At 34.7% G+C, this 18,967-nt stretch overlaps 1 protein-coding gene across 1 annotated transcript in view; it reads right to left on the bottom strand.

Annotated features, from left to right (window-relative positions):
• SPAG1 (sperm associated antigen 1) overlaps positions 1-18,770 on the bottom strand; it is a 60,562-nt gene extending 41,792 nt beyond the window's left edge. Inside the window, exons 1-8 of the mRNA XM_081266155.1 lie at positions 18,586-18,770; positions 17,012-17,171; positions 12,974-13,099; positions 9,213-9,277; positions 8,124-8,233; positions 7,181-7,286; positions 3,636-3,766; positions 2,019-2,125 (exon numbers count right to left, since the gene is read on the bottom strand). Coding sequence (XP_081122281.1) covers positions 2,019-2,125; positions 3,636-3,766; positions 7,181-7,286; positions 8,124-8,233; positions 9,213-9,277; positions 12,974-13,099; positions 17,012-17,171; positions 18,586-18,725 — 945 coding nt within the window. The 5' untranslated portion in view covers positions 18,726-18,770. The remainder of the gene's footprint in view (positions 1-2,018; positions 2,126-3,635; positions 3,767-7,180; positions 7,287-8,123; positions 8,234-9,212; positions 9,278-12,973; positions 13,100-17,011; positions 17,172-18,585) is intronic.
• Between the last annotated feature and the right edge of the window lie 197 nt (positions 18,771-18,967).

Here is an 18,967-nt window from a genome sequence, read left to right as displayed (position 1 = left end):
GTGGTAGAGAGCTTGCCTAGCCAGAAAAAGGCCTTGGGTGAGATGCCCATCATTGGGAGGAGGAGGTTATTTTTAATTAGCTGCCTATTTTCTTATTACTGAGTTTTGAAAGTTCTTTCCATATTTTTGATACAAATCCTTTGTCGAATATATGATTTAAAAATATTTTCTCCCAGTATGTAAGTTGCTTATCGTTTTCTTCTTATTCTTCTCCCTCTTTCTCTTTTTTTTTTTTTTTTTTTGACACAAGAATTGAACCCAGGAGCATTCATCCACTGAGTCACATCCCCAGCCCTTTTTATTTTTTTATTTTGAGACAGGGTCTCACTAAGTTGCTTAGGTACTCACTAAGTTGCTAAAGCTGGCTTTGAACTTTGAACTTTCGATTCTCCTGCCTCAGCCTCCCAAGCCACTGGGATTACAGTCTTGTATTGTGCCTAGCCATCTTTTCACTCTTCTAATAGTGCCTTTCTAAGAGCAGGAATTATTAATTTTGATGAAATCCAACTTATCAGTTTTTTCTTTTATGGATTGTGCTTTTCATGTCACTTGAAGAATACTTGTCTGATCCAACATCATAAAGATTTTCTCCTATGTTTTCTTCTAGAACTTTTATTTTAGGTCTTACATTAAGGTAGATGGTCCATTTGAGTTAATTCCATATGGTTAAGATAAAAATGCATTTGGATAAGGACTTAAAGTTAATATGTAAACATGAAATCATGTTGGATAGTAATATCATAGGTGGTTTTTCTTTTCCAAATTTTTCTTTTATAATACTGTTAAATTAACATTTAATCACTATAACCATTATACAAAGGACATAGAGAGAGTGCAACAGGTTATCCAATAGGTATGTGTGTGGAAATTTAGGGACAATTTATTGTGTAAAGGCAATTCTCCACAATTTTATCCTATTTCTGGGCATACTGTGAACAGAAACACTAAATCACCTTTGTTCCGGATTACATTTAAGGATGTTTGTACAGAGAGCAGGCTTGTAAAACAAAAATAGCATTTCCCTGAAAATGACAGGGCAAGTCTATTTACTCTGCAATATAATGAAGACAATATTTCTCTATGAAGCAAAGATAGGCAGTTTGTTTACGGCCCATCATAAAAAAAAAAAAAATGAGCTTTCCCCTATTTTCAGTTCCTCAATCTTCCCACACACCCACTGAAGTGCAGCATCCATCTGGGTCACTCCACATCATTCTTGTGGGGCTCAGGAACAAAGGGACCTGACCTGAATGTGCAGCTCATCCGCATGGTGTACCATGAGTAGACCTTTCTGTCTGATCCAGGATATCTGGTATCCTTTGCTGAGCTACCTTGTTAATTTACAAGTAAAGTAAAATCTCAGACCCTTCCCAGTTCCTAACACTTACCTCTACCGTTTAGGCCTTAATACAGATGCTGCATGATAAACTGAGATTACCCCAGAGAAAAGTACTGCCTGCATCTGCTGAGAGGTAGGCTTATACCTTTACACAATTTTTTCTTAAGAACCTGTTTTCAAGTTGGGCATGGTAATACACTCTTGTAATCCCAGTGGCTCAGGAGGTTGAGAAAGGAGAACTGAAAGTTGGAGGCCATCCTCAGCAATTTAGCAAGGCCCTCAGCAACTTAGTGAACCTCTGTCTCAAAAATAAATAAATAAATAAATGAAAGGATGGGGATGTAGCTCAGTGGTAAAGTACCCCTGGGTTAAATCCTCAGTAGCAAAAAAAAAAAAAAAAAAAAAGAAGATGTTAACATTTTGGGATGTCTGGGATATCTCTTTTAAAGCTGGGACCTAATCCTCAACATAATTTATTCAGCAAAACTGATACCATTTTTAATGCCTTTATTTTTTATTTATTTACTTTTATGTGGTATGAAGGATTGAAGCCAGTGCCTCACATGTCTAGGCAAGCCCATTACCACTGAGTTACAGCCCCAGCCCCTGATACCATTTTAAAATAAATTCAGAAATAGCATATTATAGAATTAGGTGAGAAATCACTTCCTACACTTACTTTAGCCAAATCATTATCAGGCTCAACATCCAGTACTTTTCTCAAATCTTCTATAGCTTCCTGGAGCTTGTTTTGATGTTTATATGTAGTGGCACGGCGGAGAAGAGCTGAAAATTTACCAAAATAAAAGTTATATGTTTTAACATATCATATTGTAGTTATAACTATTTGGCAAGTTGAAAAAAATCAGGTAGCACTGGACACTTTAAGACATAATTATGCAGAGCTTACATACACCCATTTTCATGTTGAACGCATTTAAAAAAAAAAAAAAAAAAGGTCCTGGCCGGCTCTTCCACAGGCTGAAAGACTCCATACCTTAGCATACCTTCAAAAGCAACATCCTATGCTGCAGTACTGGGAAGGTTTTCACTAAACAATGCTTTCCTTCTTATAAACACCATTAATATTTTCTTATCATTTTCTAAAAATTTTAAAATTTCCTTATTGAAATTTAGTATACTATTAAATGCTCAGAATATGGCACACTAGTAAAATCTATTTTAGACATCTCTAAAATTATTAGAGTTACTTAGCACAGGGAACTGAGAGTATCTGATGATTTAAGTCAGCTAGCTTCAGAAATTGAGTCCTTTGGGGGCTAGGGATGTGGCTCAAGTGTAGCATGCTTGCCTAGTATGCATGAGGCACTGGGTTTGATTCTCAGCATCACGTTAAAAAAAAAAAATAAAGATATTGTGTCCACCTTAAAAAAAACTAAAAATAAATTTTAAAAAAATTGAGCCCTTTGGTAGTCTACATTAGATTTTTTTGGTAAGCTTCAATGGATAATTTTATAATTATTTACTGCAACAATGAATGCATTTCTAGTCTCATAATTATCCATTAACTACTGAGAGAACTTAGTGTAATAATTCAATATTTTGAAAAATATCAGGCTTAGTAATCTAAAAAGTGAGAAATTTATATCTGACATATTTTAATATGCCTCTTTTAAAAAATATAAATCTAAGAAGTTAGATTTTAGTCTTAGAATTAGCCATGAAAACCTAAAGAGATAAATTATTGTGCCATAAATTTAATCAAAATTGTAGCATTGTGCTTTAAGCATGCTTTAGCTACTGCCACTGCTATTCAGATTCAAATATTCAGGTTGGGGCTGGGGATGTGGCTCAAGCGGTAGTGCGGTAGTGCGCTCGCCTGGCATGCGTGCGGCCCGGGTTCGATCATCAGCACCATATACAAACAAAGATGTTGTGTCCGCCGAAAACTAAAAAATAAATATTAAAAAATTTAAAAACAAAAAAACAAATATCCAGGTTGTAACAATTATCTTTTTTTGGTAACTTTTTCATTTTGAAAAAATTTGAAAGTTACAGAAAAGTTGCAAAGGTAGTACAGAGAGTCCCTGTGTATCTTCACTCAGATTCCCCTAATGGGAAAATCTTATTCAATCTTTTGGGATTATTAAATACTTCAAAACAAATAATCAGGGACTTAAATTCAAGTAAAAATTAAAAGTAACTCTACAGAGGTGATGACTCACATATGGAAATCTGAGTTTATCTGAAATATTTTTAATGTATATATTAAGTATCTACAAATGGTCTTTAACAGACCCAGCTATAAATTTAAAAGCATTCAGAGAATATTTACCCTTTATGTTTCCAGGTTCTAACTGCAAGACCTTTTCACAATCCTGAAAAGCACTATTCCAGTTCTGCAACTTGATTTCTGCTTGAGCTCGATTGTTATAGGCAGCTACAGTGGGAAGCGCTGAGATACTCCTATAAGAGAAACAATTGTTGGTAACAAGTAGACCTAAAGTAAACCTAAGAACATAAAAAAAAACAAAACACTTCAGCTAAAGTTGTAGATTAAACAATTATAACCCATGCGTGGGCTGAACTGTTTCTCAAAAATTTCTACATTGAAGTCCTAACCCCCATAGTACCTCAGAATATGAATATTCTTCGAGATAGGGACTTCAAGAAGGTAATTAAGTGAGAATGAGATAAGTGATGTAGGCCCTATTCCAATAAATTGGTGCCCTTATGGAAGAAATCAGAACACACATACACCCCTGAACATACAGGAGAAGGCAGCCACCTGCAAGCCAAGGAAAGAGGCTGCAGAAGAAATCAACCCCACCAACACCTTGATCTCAGACTTCTTCAATGTTTATAGCTAAACTGTGGAGCCAACCTAGATGCCTTTCAATAGATGAATGGATAAAAAAAATGTGGCATATATACACAATGGAATATTACTCAGCAATAAAAGAGAATAAAATCATGGCATTTGCAGGTAAAGGGATGGAGTTAGAGAAGATAATGCTAAGTGAAGTTAGCCAATCCCAAAAACCAAATGCCAAATGTTTTCTCTGATATAAGGAGGCTGATTCATAGTGGGGTAGGGAGGGGAAGCTTGGGAGGAATAGATGAACTCTAGATAGGGCAGAGGGATGGGAGGGGAAGGGAGGGGGCTTGGGGTTAGAAATGATGGTGGAATGTGATGGACATCATTATCCAAAGTACATGTATGAAGACACGAATTGGTGTGAATATACTTTGTATACAACCAGAGATATGAAAAATTGTGCTCTGTATGTGTAATATGAATTGTAATGCATTCCGCTGTCATATATAAATTTAAAAAATTAATATTAAAAAACTGTGAGAAAACAAATTACTCATGTTTAAGCTACTCTCTCTGTGGTACTTTGGGATGGCAACCTTAGCAAACTGACCCAGCCTAAATCATCAAATATAATAAAATACAATTTAATATATAAAATCCACATTTAGACAAATGCTTAAAAATCTAATTAAAGCTTAAAGTAAACTCAGACTTTAGAGGTGACATAGGAATTTAAATACCCATAGGTCACCTTCAAAAGTAGGTCAGTTAACATTAAATATCGGGCTGGGGATGTGGCTCAAGCGGTAGCGGGCTCGCCTCGCATGCGTGCGGCCCGGGTTCGATCCTCAGCACCACATACCAACAAGGATGTTGTGTCCGCCGAGAACTAAAAATAAATATTAAAAATTCTCTCTCTCTCTCTCCTCTCTCACTCTCTCTTTAAAAAAACACATTAAATATCAAATGCACTTTTTGAATTCTTGGAAACAATTTCATAGAACAAAACAAAATGAAGTAATCAATCACAATTGATAGTCTTTATTCAACTATTATCGTGTTAACAGAAACAAATCAGTTTGTAACTAAAATAGATTTAATTCTAAGGATGATCATAAAGTAATTTAATTGAGGAAATTTAATTGAAGGAACAGGAGAGTAGTCAGTGGAATGAAGAATACAAACATAAGAAAACAAACTTTGCTAGATTAAGGAAATCAGTGCAAAATGAAGTAGAAATGAAAAGGAAAAACTTAAAAATCTACCTGCTGTTGCTTCAAAAGTGGGTATAGAAGGCTGTGAAATGGGAAACATAAGGGTATCAGTACATTGAGTTTACTAAATCCAGAAGAGAGATAGAATGTAAAAATGGAAACGTCATAAACTGGGTCAATTTAATAAGATCATTAAGGATGAATATAGAGGCATTACATGGTAGGACAGACAGCAGACATAGAAAATACACGTAAGGGTAAACAACAGGAAGGCCTGACACCGAGCATTCCCCACTGGCCAGGCATTGAGCACACTACACACACAGGTCATTGAACCCTCGTTACAATCCATAAAGGAGGTATTGCTACTCCTTCCAAATTGCAGATGAGAAAGCAGACGGAGTGGCTCGGTGAAGTTCCACGTCCACAGCTAGTAAATGGTAGAGGCAAGACTCGCACCTGTCTGCTCTTGTTACTGCGGGGTTATCCTGCCTTCATGACACTTGTCTTATGTCATCTTCAAGCTGCTCTGAAGCTGGCACTATTGTAACTGTCTCACACTGGGGAAACCAAGGCAAGACAGGCGATAAAGTCAGAGGTGGCAGCCTGATTTCCCTAACCATCATACCACACCACTTTAATTTTTTCACTATATGACTCCTTAATGGAAGGTAAGGAAAATGTTGTTCCCCATATGGACAAGAGAATCTACACGGATGGAAATAAACAAGAAAAAGGAAAACAGTGTCAGAACTGAACAAGGGAGGCTGCACTGAATGAACCACCCATCAAATATCCTTTTTGTCTTGTACCCATTTCAACAAAGACAAACTTCTTTAGAGACACAACATTGAAAAAAAATTTCTCATTACAATTGGAAGGATGATTATACAGAGATTAATTTGAAGGTAGCTTTAATGATTCTGAGTACTGTTTGTAACAATTTAGGATCTTCATCAACTTTTAACGGAATATAAGAAATTCAAAAGCTCATATGCATATTTATTGAACTCTGCTATGAACCAGAAACTTTGCTGGGAAATAAGGATACAAAGGTGTTTAAAAAAAAAATTGGACAAGAGGCTCTGCTCGTACAAGCTGACAGTTCAGTTAGTATCAAATCACACACTGGGGCTGGGGTTGTAGCTCAGTGGTAGAGCACCTGCCTGGCATGTGTGAGGCACTGGGTTCAATCATCAGCACCACATAAAAATAAATAAATGAATAAAACAAAGGTATTGTGTCCATCTACAACTAAAAAAAAAGTTTTAAAAAAATCATACACTGTTCCTTTAACAAGTACTACAAATGAGAGGTAAGATTGTTATAAAAGTCTATAAACTGGGGGGTGGCATAGAGTAGGTAGAGTTTGGGAGTTCAGAGAAGACTTTTCAAAGAAGTAAGGCAAAGGCTAAGTCTTAAAGGATAAGTTGGAAGGTAATAGACAAGGAGAGGAGGAAAGGCCATTCTAAACAGAAGACTCAGAATGTGCAAAGCCCCTGTGGTCAGAGGGAATACCATAAATTCCAGGATTAGGTCCAGGCAGTCTGACTACAGAACACAAGTTCTTAACCTTTATGCTGAGTAGACCTTCTGCAAAGTTACTTTCAGGTAGTTTCTACTCTCTCTCTGTAAAATAGGAAAGCCAGATGATCTGTCAAAGGTGGGAATGGAGTGAGAGAAAAGTTTGAGGAAATATTGAAAAAACAAGACAAACAAAAGTAAATTTACGATAAGGCACAAGTACAATACCTTGAGCAATTCTGAAATAGAATTAGCTTATTTATGTTGTTTTAATAATTAAAACATTAGCATTTTTTAAAATGGTAAGTTTAAACCACAACCAACCTAGTATAATACATCACAGCCTCCTCATAATCGCCAGAGTTGAAAGCTTCATTTCCTTTTTCTTTTTCACGAATAGCAAGTAAACCCCTGTCCTTCTCAGTTAGACCTAGAAATAAATATTAAGTGCTATATGTGAAAGTATAATGTTTTAAAGTTTAAATCCATGAATACTTTTATGCAGTGCTGGGGATCAAATCCAGAGCCTCACACATACCAGGTAAGTGCTCTACCACAGAACTACCCCTGGCCACCAAGAGTGCTTATTCTAATTGAAGTAGAAACCAGTAAATAAAATAAAAGGTTTCCTAAGCAGGATATTTTCCCTTTTTTAATTAGAAATTCAGCATTTTTGAGGATTTAGGGTGGTTTTTTGTTTTTGTTTTTATGGTGCTGGGGATTGAACCCAGGGCCTTGTGCATGCAAGGCAAGCACTCTACCAACTGGGCTATATCCCCAGCCCCTATTTTTATAATTGGTTACATTAAAAATCATCTATGGAGTTTAAATGAAAACTCTTATCTTTTTGTTTGGGGCAAATAAGAAAAATGTGAGAAATTTCTGGGAAAAAGAGGATAAAAAAAGGAACAAATATAATTGCAGAGGGCTGGGGTTGGGGCTCAGTGATAGAGCGCTTGCCTGGTGTGTTTGATCCTCAGCACCACATAAAAATAAATAAATAAAGGTATTGGGTCCATCTGTAACTAAAAAAAAAAAAAAAACAAATTGCAGTAAGAAAAATACATTTATATTTTGAAGTCTTACAACATTTATTTATTATAACTATTATTCATATAAAAGATAGAAATAAACTTGATAAAGAAAATCCACAAATTTTTAATGAAAATCTGTGTAGCACTCAAAGACAATATCTTCCAGGAGAACAGTTTTTATTATAATTTAAAAATTTAAAGACTACTAAATTATTCTTATGTTTCCCCATTACCTGCTGTGTCTACTTTTATTTCAATTTTAGACAAATGTGACTTGTTGTCAATTACAGTCTTTTCTTTGTAATCTTCATCGATTTTTGAGCATTCTTTTTCCACATCAAATCTTAAATGGGAAAAAAAACAAAACTGAGAAAATAACAATACAAGTAAGAAAATAAAATTGTTATTGATATTCTTTATTTGTATTACAGGCTAAATATCTCTTTGGATCAGAAGTGTTTCATATCTCAAATTTTTTTTTTCAGATTTTGAAGTATTTGCATATACATAATGGAATTATTTTGGGATAGAGCCCAAGAAAAAACACAAAATTTATTTATGTTTTATATATACACCTCATACACATAGCCTGAACATAATTTGGTTTTTTTTGGTACCAGAAACTGAACCCAGAGGCACTTAACTTCTGAACCACATCCCAGCCCTATTTTGTATTTTATTTAGAGAGAGGGTCTGACTGAGTTGTTTAGGGCCCGCTAAATTGCTGAAGCTGCCTTTGAACTCGAGATCCTCCTGCCTCAGCCACTGCACCCAGCTTAATACAATATTTTTAATAATTTTGTGCATGACACTCAGTATTACAATGTAGAATTTTCTATGTGAGTCATCATGTCAGTGCTAAAAAGTTCAGATTTTGGAGCTTTTCACATTAGGGATGCTCAACTTGTACTGTGTCTTTTTGATGCATATTAAAAAAATGCATAATAGGTTTGTTTTTCAAGTCATTTACATTCCTTCTTAAGAAAATATGTTATTAAGTAAGGATTTAAATATTAATCAGATGAAATATGTTTGTAACCTTGTAATTAAAATTGTGAGTAATTTCTCTCCATTTAAAATGTTTGTACTTTTTTTTTTTGATTAGTATAAAGACAGCATTATTTATTTTTGGTTGATTTTATAAACAAAAGGATGTAGTCTTTTCCTATGAAAAACAAGATCAGAAGTGCTTAGACTAGATATTCTTAGTAGTCTATTAAAATAATTTGGTACCCTTGAGATATTTAAGTATATAATAATTATCTTAAAAGTTACAATATTGATTGGAAAAGAATTATTCAAATATAAAATATAGAACATACTTATCCCATTCTGCATAATCTCTTGGAATTTTCTTTTTAGCTGGTCTATTTTTAGAATGTTTTTCCTAAAAGAAAAAAACTCATTTTATGAGACGTATTTTATCTAAAATTAGCAGGTTTTAGTGTAAATTTAGTGTGAAGTATTAGATTAAGATATGCAAATGGAAGGGATCAGAAAAATAGTACCCCTGAGGTTATGACAACCTTAGTGTCCTAATACAATAATATACAGCAGACAAAAGAAAGGATTTAAAATTCTTAGTTAATTCTGGGAAAATCTATAGACATTTAAGCGTACACACACACACAACTTGAAAACTCACATGTGATCATTAATTATTTTCTTATAATAAAAAGATACTAAACTCTGATGTGTTCTTGCAAAATCTGGGCATTGGAGAAACAAGAATCACTAGTTTGCTCTATTGTTTGGTTGCAATGACAGATACCCACTTTGGACTAATTCAATTTAAAAAGAATAAATTATTGGCATATATAAACAAACTTAAGAAAAGGTAGGGTACTTCTAGATAAAGGGATTCCTGGGCCCTTTCTCCAGCGTCCTCTCTCTCTCTCTCTCCTGCCTTTATCTCTGCTTCTTTCTGCCTGCTAATTTCATTTTCCTCTATAGCAATTTACATTCTCTATGTAGTAGGAAACTTAGCCACATCAGTTTGGAATTATAATCTTACAGGCCTCCTCATCAGAGAAGAAAAAGAGAGACTCTTCCCTGTACCTACAATTAAGAGGAGGGAGGGATCCTCCCCCATAGGTTTTAAAGGGAGCATGGTCCTGCCCATACCTTCATTTTAGACTGACTTCTAGCCCCCAGAACAATGAAAGAATATATTTCTCTTGTTTTAAGCCATTTTGTGTTATTTTATTATAGCAGCCCAAGGAAACTAATACAGGTAGGACAACTTAATTTCAACACTGATTAGAAAGGGTATTTAAATTCACATGTGGCTCTGTGACATACCTTTGACAAAGAATCAATCCCTCTTGAGGAATTTTTAAAAAATAAACATAAATTGATTTAATTGTGGTGGTCACTACTGTATATAAGTATCATATTAAATGTACAATATGCATTTTCCAAACATAACTCAATAAAGAAAATAATTTAATAAGTAAAAAGAATGGACATCAATAAGAGTCTCAAGACACAAACTAGATACATGGAATACCACATATTGAACAATATCATATGAATATATTATACAAAGAGGCAAAGCTCTGAAAGATTAGAACATGTACTCCTTCCACATGTTCCCACAGCACCCAATAATTACCATCCTCATTCATATCATACTATCAGTGGGGTTCAAACTTTTTGGTCTCATGACACTTTCACACTTATGGTCATTTGGAGTTACGCAGATTTTTTAAACAATCACAAATTTCATTATGTAATTTAAAAATCACATTTTTAATACCCCAGAGGTCATAAGTCTTTGGAATATGTTAAGTAAAACTTATAGGTGGGGTAAGGCTTTATCAGCTAAGTATGAATCATAAGAAAAGGGTATGATTTAAATAAATCAGGATATTATGGAATTCTATGCTGCAATTAGAAACTATGTAGAAATTCTCTTTATTGATATTAACCATATGTTAATGAGTGAAAAAAAAAAGAATGTAGGCCAGGGCCTTATTTATGTAACAATTAATTATATATGACACATGTAATGTCATGCATGCATGGTAGGGCCTTATTTATTTAAAGAGCATATATACATAAAAATAGAGAGAGAGAGAGAGAGAGAGAGAGAGAGAGAGATATCTAAAATTATCCCTGAAAATGTTTAATAGGAGTCATCTCCCTGCAAAATAATATCAAGCAATTTTTACATTTCTTGCTGAAGCTAGGATGGGAAGGATGAGGAAAATTCCAATATGCCAAGACAGAGAAAAGAGCTCCCAGCAGAGGAGAAATGGAAATCCAATCCATATATTCAGAAGTATAAGAAATATACATCTTCTACTACAATTTTTTAACCTCAAGCCCTCATTCTACGGACTAGTAGAAAACACTCAATCTTAGTTTTACCTTTTCCCAAAGTTAGTGAAATGCCAAGGCTCTGTGGACTTATGGGGGAATGTTTAACAAGAAGTGGTCCAGTTCACACAATTGGGTTGTTCATATGACATTCATTATCTGATAACATGGCCCCTTCCATTTTTATGGTTCTCTTTGAATCTCTGTGAATATTGGAGACATTCGAAACCCATCTATTTCCCTTCCTGCTACATCCCTCCTCTGAGACAATGAGCCTAAAATTAACTGCTTGCTTGAACAGGGAGAAGAAAATGGAGGGAAAACAGTGAGGAAAAAAATAGAAGATTGTTTAAAATATTATGCCAGCTATAATACTTTAAAAGTTGTTTGGTGAAGTCTTTGTATCACAGGTACAATTTAAACTCAGTTATAGAGTAGAATGTGGTTATCAGAGATTGGGAAAAGTGGGAAGAGGAAGAGATAGGGAAAGGGTGATTCATGGGTACTAAGTTACAGCTAGGAGCAGCTCTGGTGTGCTGCTGCGTACTAGGATGACTATAGATAAAAATAATCTGTATATTTTAAAAAGCTAGAGAAAGAGTTTTCTATAAGGAAATGGTAAGTGAGGAGAGATATTTTTACACCCATTTAAATATTATACAATATATACCTGCATCAAAACATTACATTACCCCATTAATATGTATAATTTTTATGTTTTTTGTACCAATTAAAGATAAATTTATTTTTAAAAATAAAATTTAAAAAAAACCTTATAGGTAGCCATTGACTTGGAATGAGCTCCTACACTAGCTCTAAGAAACCAAAACAAAATGGAGTAATTTATGCTAAAGATCCAGATGAAACTAAGTTATATAACCTTTTGTCCTGTTTCCAAATTTAAATAAAAATACTCCCATAAAACATTATATAAAAATAAAAAAAATAATGAAAATAAATATGAATTAATTGATATAGATGGTGTCAGTTTTCATTGCCTGAGTAATTTGTAAATATGGAGTAAAGTCCAGAAAGGTAAATTATCAGAGAGCATAATGATAAAGAGCTATGGATGTTTTTAAAATAAAATCAAGGTTTCAAAGACATAGCAAAAATGAGTTAACCTGGAATGAAAAGACTCGGATAGCCATCCTTTCAGAAACAACAAGGTCAGCTGTATCCCAAGAGGCCCAGTTTCAACCTGAGCTTGGGTAGATGCAATCAGAACCCCCAAATGCTCCTTCTTTATGAAACCATGGGTTAAAAAGGAGAGATGTACATGACAAAGCAAGGACCAATCAAAAAGAAAGGGGGATAAAAGAAAAAACAGAGAAGCACTAAACAGGAATGACATCTACAAACTTGAAAGTACCTGCTTATTATTTTAAATTGCTAGTTAATTAAATGACACAAGATAATCCTCTGTACCTCAACTGGATAAATACAATTCTTCCCTGAAAATCTCACACACTGAATGGGACCTTATTAAGCTAGTAAAAACTGGTCACAGTAAAAGAGAAGACAGCAAAAGAAAAGAGGAAAGGCAGTAAATCCAAGATGCAAATCCTCAAGGGAGAATGCTACTTTGATTTCATCTTCAAGTAATGAGATACGGAAAACTGAAGGTAACAGACACACCAGCTGAAACAACTACAATTCTCCTGGAGGACATCACTCTCTGGCAACTCTGCTTGGACTGGATAGCTCCTTAAGCAACTACTGCCTCCACCTAACAGCCCCGCTCCACAACAAAAATGTCTACCTGGCCAACGTGAAGATAGCTGTTGGAACCACGAACTGGAGGCAAATGATCTTTCATTCCTGGAAATGTTTCAGTTTCATGAAAGTGCATTCTACTTTCTTCTCTTTTAATTTCTGACACCCAACTCTGATAAGGATGGAGAAAAAGAAGGTAAATATATAGTTTGAAATAATTAACCAAGCATTATAAAGAACTATACATCATAGTTTTTTAGGACTTCTATTTTTAGATGACAATTTTATTATGCCATTCTATGTGGAATAGCTTTCTTTCTTTCTTTCTTTCTTTCTTTCTTTCTTTTTTTTTTTTTTTTTGGCCTGTACCAGGATTGAATCCAGGGAGAATCAACCACTAGTCACATCCACAGCTCCTTTTTATTTTTTATTTTGAGACAAGGCCTTGCTAAGTTGCTGAGGCTGGCTTTTGAACTTGCAATCCTCCTGCCTCAGCCTTTCATACCCCTGGGATTACAAGTGTATGGAACACCTTTTCTACTTTTTCTTTATAATTGTGGTAAATACACATAACATTAAATTTATCTTCTTAACCATTTTTAGTGTACTGTAGAGTCTTATTAAGAATATCACATAGTTGTTGTCTGTCTCACCTTATTTATCTTTCAAGATCCTATTATCATCCCTTCCAGCAAGCTTTCCCTGAACTTCCTGGTTGGTTTAAAAGTGCTCCTATTCTACTTATTAGCATAAAGATTACATGTAATATATTTACTGACAGTTTTTTTCTCCATACTGTAAGCTCCCTGAGGGCAGAATCTTAGTCTTAACTTCATCTTTGTGATTCAGTGTCTGGCACATATTAGATTCTTAACAATATTTACTAAACTGAATTATCAAGGTGCCAGGAAAAAAATTGAAGAAGAGATTATCTGTGAAAGCCTATTATTTATTATTCATTTATATATAAATATATATATATATATATATATAAATGAATATATATAAATATATATACATACACACACACACACACACACACACACACACACACACGTGCGCGCGCCAAAGGTTCTTATATTTGTCAGACACTCATAAACACTGGAATTCAGCTATGAACTATGTTATCTGTCCAAACCATACAGGAGAACAGGAGAATGACAAAGGGGCAAAGAGGAGAAATATGAGGAGAAAAAGAAAAGCAATTTAAAAAGAAGGGGAATTATGAAGGAGGAGGGGAGTAAGATGCAATGAGGAAAGTGGCCAAAAAAGCATGGGAGAAATTAGGAGAGAAGGTGACAACTCCAGAAGTGGTCAAGAGGAGAAAGGACACACTGGGGCAAAGGAAAATGGGGAGCTGTTTAATGGGCACAGGGTTTTAGGTTAGCAAGAGGAAAAATTCTGGAGAGTGGACCCACAACAACGTATTTGCTGGGCTACATTTAAAAATGGTTAAGATCGGCTGGGGATGTAGCTCAGAGGCAGTGTATTTGCTTAGCATGTTATGAGGCCTTGGGTTCAATCCCCAGGACCATGACAATCAAAAAAAAAAAAAAAAAAAAGCCAATATGGTCAATTTCATGTTATATGCCCTGTACTACAATAAAAAAAGAATAAAATCTCATAACTGGGGTGATATTGATGGAGCAAAAGAAGTAAAATAAAATATTAAAATTAACAGTAACATAAGAGAAAATGATTAAGAATAAATTTAACAAAAATTTCAAGAATTCTACATGCAAGATTAAAAGGTATTTCTGTAAAAAAATTAAAGACCTGGACTGGGGGTGTAGCTCAGTGGCAGAACTTAGCATTTTTAAGGCCCTGGGCTCAATCCCCAGCACCACAAAATAAATAAATAAAGACAAAAAAAAAAAAAAGGAATGGAGAAATATGCAACGTTCATGGATCAGAAACCTCAATGGTTTTGTCATTTCTTCCACAATTGATCCGAAGATTCAATACAATTTCAATCCAAACAGAAGAAAGTTATTTTATATAAACTGATAAGCAAAAGACCTAGACTAGCCAAAACAACTTAGAAAGAGGACCCAGCTGGAATTTCAAGACTTACTGTAAAAATACTACAATCAAGACAAGTACTGAAATAAAGATGGACATTTAGAATAGTAAAATATAAGGAGTCAGAAATAAACCGACACAAGGTCAACTGACTTTTTTTAAAAAATTCTGTTTATTTAGTTGTAGCTAGACACAATACCTTTATTTTTATTTTTATGTGGTGCTGAGGATCGAACCAGGGCCTTGCTCACACTAGATGAGTGCTCTACCACTGAGCCACAATTCCAGCCCTCAACTGACTTTTGGTACCAACGAGCCCCATGTGGAAAGGATAATCTTTATTAAATGGTGCTTGAATATATATTTCAAATATATACTACCTGCCAAATGAAACAGATCGTAGACCTAAACAAAGATTCCTTAAATAGAACAAACTATAAAATAATCTCACCAAAATTTAAAAAATTTGCTCTTCCAAATACACTATTTAAAAATAAAAATAAAAAGACAAGTTGGGCTGGGGCTGTGACTCAGTGGTAAAGTGCTTGCCAAGCATGCATGAGGCATGTTGCTGGGATTACAGGTGTGCACTATCATATCTGGCTCCAATTTTTTTAATGGGCAAAGAATTTAAAGATATTTCATATAAGAAAATAGATGGATGGAAAATAACTAATGAAAAGACAATATCATTAGTCATTAGAGATATGCAAATTAAAATCACAATGAGACACCATTAAATACCTAATAGAAAGGTTAACACTGACAAAACTGACAATATTAAATAATGTTGATCCAGGATGTAAAGTAACTGGAAATTTTAAACATTGTTGACAGGACTGCACAATGATTCAGCTACTTTGGAAAATATTTTGACAGTATCTTCATCAACAGGTTAAGTGGATAAACAAACTGTGGGATGTCCATAAAAATCAATATTACTCAAAATTCACTTGCAACAACATAGATGAATCTCAGAAGCATTATGTTAAGTGAAAGAAGACAGACACAAAAGACAACATACTGTGTGATTACCCTTATCTAAAAGTCTAGAAAAAGCAAAATATGCTGACAGCAATTCAGTGATATCAGAGGCCAGGGTATGGGGTCTGCAGATTGCAAAGGGGCAGAAGGAAACATTTTTGGAGTGATGGAAACTTTCTGTATCATATACATTGATAAGAACTCAGAGAAATGTACACTATATAGGTGGTAATTTTTTTTTCCTCTTTGGCAGTTCTGGGGATCGAACCTAGGGCCTTGTGCTACTAGCAAGTGCTCTACCATCGAGTTACATCCCCTGTCGAAAAGTTGGTAATTGAATATAAATTATACTCAATAAAACTGATTAAAATAAATCAGCAAAGATGCAAACTGGCCATTAATAAAATAAAATTCAAATAACAGGTGAAAAAATTCCATCTTACTATTAATCAAGAAGTGAACTCACCCAGGTTGGAAATATAGCTCAGTTGGTAGTTGGTAGAGTGCTTGCCTCTCATGCACAATGCCCTGAATTCAATCCCCAACACTTCCCCCAAAAAGTTAAAAAAAAAAGTAAACTCCTATAATTTTTCAACCATGAAACTGATTAAAAATCATTACAATATCCAGTGAAAAATACCTGAAAATGGGCATTCTTATAGTACATTGCTGGTGGAACAGTATGAAAGTAAAACTTTTCTGAGAACATAGAAATTTAATTCAAAAGCCTTAAAAATCTTCAAATCTTTTGCATAAGCAATTTGAATTGTAACAATTTACAATTTCATCAGGAAGGTTCAAAAACACCATAAACAAACATGTATACATGGTACTGTCTAGAGAAACTGATTAAATTATGATTCTTTTACAGTATAGAATATTACCCAGCCATTTAAATTGCATTTGTATACATACAAAAAAGTATTTTCTGGTTTTAAGAAGTAAACAATACTTTCTACATAATTACCATTAAAAGACCTTTACTGACAAATAATAAGCCTAGGACTTCAGATAAGTATGTCAGACATATAGACAATGCCAACCACAATATTTACCAAACACTGGTGTTATTCTATACCTTTATATCACCATCAATTTTTTCCCATTCTTCTTCTGTAAAACTGGATGCTGTTGCTGCAGGCTTATCTTTCCTCAAAGCTCTGCTTTTAGGAGCCAAGCCTTTAAGGCGCTTTTCACAAAATTCTGTAAGTTCAGGATAATATCCTTCCTCACCAGACCTTTAAAAATATTTATAATTTTAGAGTTAGTCTTTATTTAAAGATTCTCTAGACAAGTGGTTTTCAAACTGGGTTCTGTGGAGCCCACATGTTCTGCGGAGATCTCAGGAGCTGCACAAGGCTGAAGACTGGTCTGCTATCTCAACCAGTAAAAACTCCCATTTTTATTTGTTGATCTTCAGAGTGACTTAGAGAGGAAAAAAGGAACGCTAAAGAAACCCAATTCCATCACACACTTTGTAAGCTGAATAAATAACATTTTCTCCCCTAATTTAACACACATGTTCATTTTGTATAGGAAGCAATTTTAAACATACATGTAAATTCAATACTAGAGACAAGCAGAGAAAGAATGTGGGCTATTCACAAAATTTCTTAGAACTAACATTACAATTGTAGCTTTCAAATTCCCTCATCTCATAAGTTTCTTATTGTCTTATTTGCTCAAATATTTATATTTATATTTAGGCAAATATGACAATATTCTACCTAGAAAAAACAAAAGGGAAAACAATATGATTTTTCATCTTTTTTACTTAAAAAAATGATAAGGTTATTACATCAACTCTGACAGGGAGGACAGGAAGCTAAAGGTGATGAAGGAGGAAAAGGAACGAACAGTGAAGGACGAGAGTCAGAGGCAAGAAATACAAGAACCACTGTAGAGCCATAAGAATACTACTGAGTCCTGAACAGGAGGTTTCATGCTCCACAGGTACCTTCTGCAACAGAGCTCTGCTCGCCAAATGAAAACACCTCAAGAAATTCAAAATAGGTGTCCCAGGTTCGTACTCCACAGGGCAGTGTTTCTAGAAGTGGGTTCCTTGACCACTGCCTTACAATCAATCCGCTCGCTTATTTTCTGTGTTCCACCCCTGATTTCCTAAAGCAAAATTTTTGGGAACAAGACCCTCAAACTTATAATTTTTAACAACCACATGTATGTATATTAAAATTTGATAAATCATCTATTCTAGGAAGACCATAACTCTGTTTTCCAGTCTCACCTTTGGACCTCCCCACCATCCTCAGCTTAGAGTGAGTCACCTTCCTTTGCTGTCAGAGAACAGAAGTGGAAAGTACCAAGTGTCAGTGGCGGCTGGTGAGACAACTTACCTCCTAATGGCTACTTTCACAACTGCCTTACCTTTCCCTAGTAGATGTGGAGGAAGCAAGAAAAATGCCCTCTTGGATACTAATTAGCCTAAGTCTCATGCTGTAAGTAGACCTCACCGGAACCCTCCAAACTAACCAAAGGGTCAAAATCACTATTTTGGAAACCACCGTAGGCAAAAACAATCATCTCAATATTTGAAAACTTTCCTCGATATTTTTATTGTTGCTTTAACTTTTAGAAGGCACAACATAGTTAAAACTGGCATAATAAAACATGATATGGTTTTTAAATGCTTACCTGAGCACACAAAGAATTTTTTCCAGGTATTTAACATCTGAACATTTTTCAATATATTTGAAATCCAAATGTTCAATGGGAATTTTAAATGTTTTCGTTGTTCCAAAGCCCCACAATGACGGATAATCTTTGGCAGTCATGGCTAAAAAATAGCATAGGAAAACAAATGTGAACCTAACATATGTAATAATGCTCAATTTGGATAGTAGTAACCATCTGGACACTCCGAGAGAAAAGGGCACTGGGCCACTGAACCACATCCCAGCCCTATTTTGTGTTTTAATTTATTTAGAGACAGGGTCTCACCGAGTTGCTTAGCCCCTCACTTTTGCTGAGGCTGGCTCGGAACTTGCGATCCTCCTGCCTCTGTCTCCTGAGCTGC

This window comes from Spermophilus citellus, assembly GCF_964194105.1.
Source record: "Spermophilus citellus genome assembly, chromosome: 14".
Lineage (NCBI taxonomy): Eukaryota > Metazoa > Chordata > Mammalia > Rodentia > Sciuridae > Spermophilus > Spermophilus citellus.
Note: the sequence above shows the minus strand (reverse complement) of the source record. Positions and strands in the feature narration are given on the sequence as shown.